General features: G+C 58.5%; 1 protein-coding gene across 1 annotated transcript in view; it reads left to right on the forward strand.

The window, feature by feature from the left end:
• The first annotated feature begins 590 nt into the window (after window positions 1–590).
• CYHR1 (cysteine and histidine rich 1) overlaps window positions 591–1,897 on the forward strand; it is a 4,640-nt gene continuing 3,333 nt past the window's right edge. Inside the window, exons 1-2 of the mRNA XM_027632369.1 lie at window positions 591–838; window positions 1,250–1,271. Coding sequence (XP_027488170.1) covers window positions 618–838; window positions 1,250–1,271 — 243 coding nt within the window. The 5' untranslated portion in view covers window positions 591–617. The remainder of the gene's footprint in view (window positions 839–1,249; window positions 1,272–1,897) is intronic.

A 1,897-nucleotide genomic window follows, 5' to 3' on the forward strand; every position in this document is an offset into this window, starting at 1 on the left:
AACTGATCCCTGACACCCCAAATCCATGGTGAGCCCCAAAATCCATGGAGAACCCCAAAATCCATGGAGAGCCCCAAAAACTGATCCCTGACACCCTAAAATCCATGGAGAGCCCCAAAAATGATCCCAGACACCCCAAATCTATGGAGAGCCCCAAAAATGAACCCAGACACCCCTAAATCCATGGAGAGCCCCAAAATCCATGGAGAGCCCCAGAAACTGATCCCAGACACCCCCAAATCCATGGAGAGCCCCAAAATCCATGGAGAGCCCCAGAAACTGATCCCTGACACTCCAAAATCCATGGAGAGCCCCAAAACTGATCCCTGACACCCCAAATCCATGGAGAGCCCCAGAGACTCATCGCAGACACCCCAAATCCATGGAGAGCCCCCAAAAGTGATCCCAGACACCCCCAAATCCATGGAGAGCCCCCAAAATCCATGGAGAGCCCCAGAAACTGATCCCTGACACCCAAAATCCATGGAGAGCCCCAATTCCTGGTGATGGGACCCCCTGACCGGGCTCTTCTTCCCGATTCCCGATTCCCGGCGGTGGGACCCTCTAACCCGTCTCTTCTCCCCCGTGTGTGTTCCCAGTGCACCAACGGGCACCTGATGTGCGCCGGCTGCTTCATCCACCTGCTGGCGGACGCGCGGCTGAAGGAGGAGCAGGCGACGTGCCCCAACTGCCGCTGCGAGATCAGCAAGAGCCTGTGCTGCCGCAACCTGGCCGTGGAGAAGGCGGTCAGCGAGCTGCCCTCCGAGTGCGGCTTCTGCGCCCAGCAGTTCCCCCGCTCCCTGCTCGAGAGGCACCAGAAGGAGGAGTGCCAGGACCGGTGAGAGGGGATGGGGAGGGAGGGATGGCCCAGGGTGGGAGATCCCACCTCCTTGGGAAGCGATGGATCCAGCTCCGGAGTCGTGGCAAAGGTGGTTTCTCCTCTAGCCCCTGGTACAGGGTGTTCCTGGTCGAAAATTCCCCCTTGGCATCATCCCACCTCCTTGGGGAGTGATGGAGTCATGGCAAAGACAGTTCCATCTCTGGCCCCTGGCACAGGGTGTTCCTGGTCCAAAATTCCCCCCTGGCATCATCCCACCTCCTTGGGAAGTGATGGAACCAGCTCTGGAGTCGTGGCAAAGGTGGTTTCTCCTCTAGCCCCTGGCACAGGGTCTTCCCACCCCAAAATTCCTCCCTGGCATCATCCCACCTCCTTGGGAAACTCTGAGGTGGCTTCACGACCATGGCAAAGGCAGTTCTCTCTCCAGGCCCTGGTACAGGGTCTTCCCACCCCAAAATTCCCCCTTGGCATCATCCCACCTCCTTGGGAAGCGATGGATCCAGTTCCGGAGTCATGGCAAAGACAGTTCCATCTCTAGCCCCTGGCACAGGGTCTTCCCACCCCAAAATTCCTCCCTGGCATCATCCCACCTCCTTGGGAAACTCTGAGGCGGCTTCACCACCATGGCAAAGGCAGTTCCATCTCTGGCCCCTGGCACAGGGTGTTCCCACCCCAAAATTCCCCCCTGGCATCATCCCACCTCCTTGGGAAGTGATGGAGTCGTGGCAAAGCCAGTTCTCTCTCCAGGCCCTGGTACAGGGTCTTCCCACCCCAAAATTCCTCCCTGGCATCATCCCACCTCCTTGGGAAGCTCTGAGGTGGCTTCACACCCATGGCAAAGGCAGTTCCATCTCTGACCCCTGGCACAGAGTCTTCCCACCCCAAAATTCCCCCTTGGCATCATCCCACCTCCTTGAGAAGCCGTGGAGGTTTGGGAAAGGACCCGGAGCCGCGTTGGCATCCAGCAGGATCCTCTGGTTCCCTCCTTTCCAGTGTCCACATCCTGCCCAGTTGGCATCTCCCATGGGAATCCACCACACTCCAGCTGCACCACTGATG

Source organism: Corapipo altera, unplaced genomic scaffold (assembly GCF_003945725.1).
Source record: "Corapipo altera isolate COAL_440 unplaced genomic scaffold, ASM394572v1 59602, whole genome shotgun sequence".
Classification (NCBI taxonomy): domain Eukaryota; kingdom Metazoa; phylum Chordata; class Aves; order Passeriformes; family Pipridae; genus Corapipo; species Corapipo altera.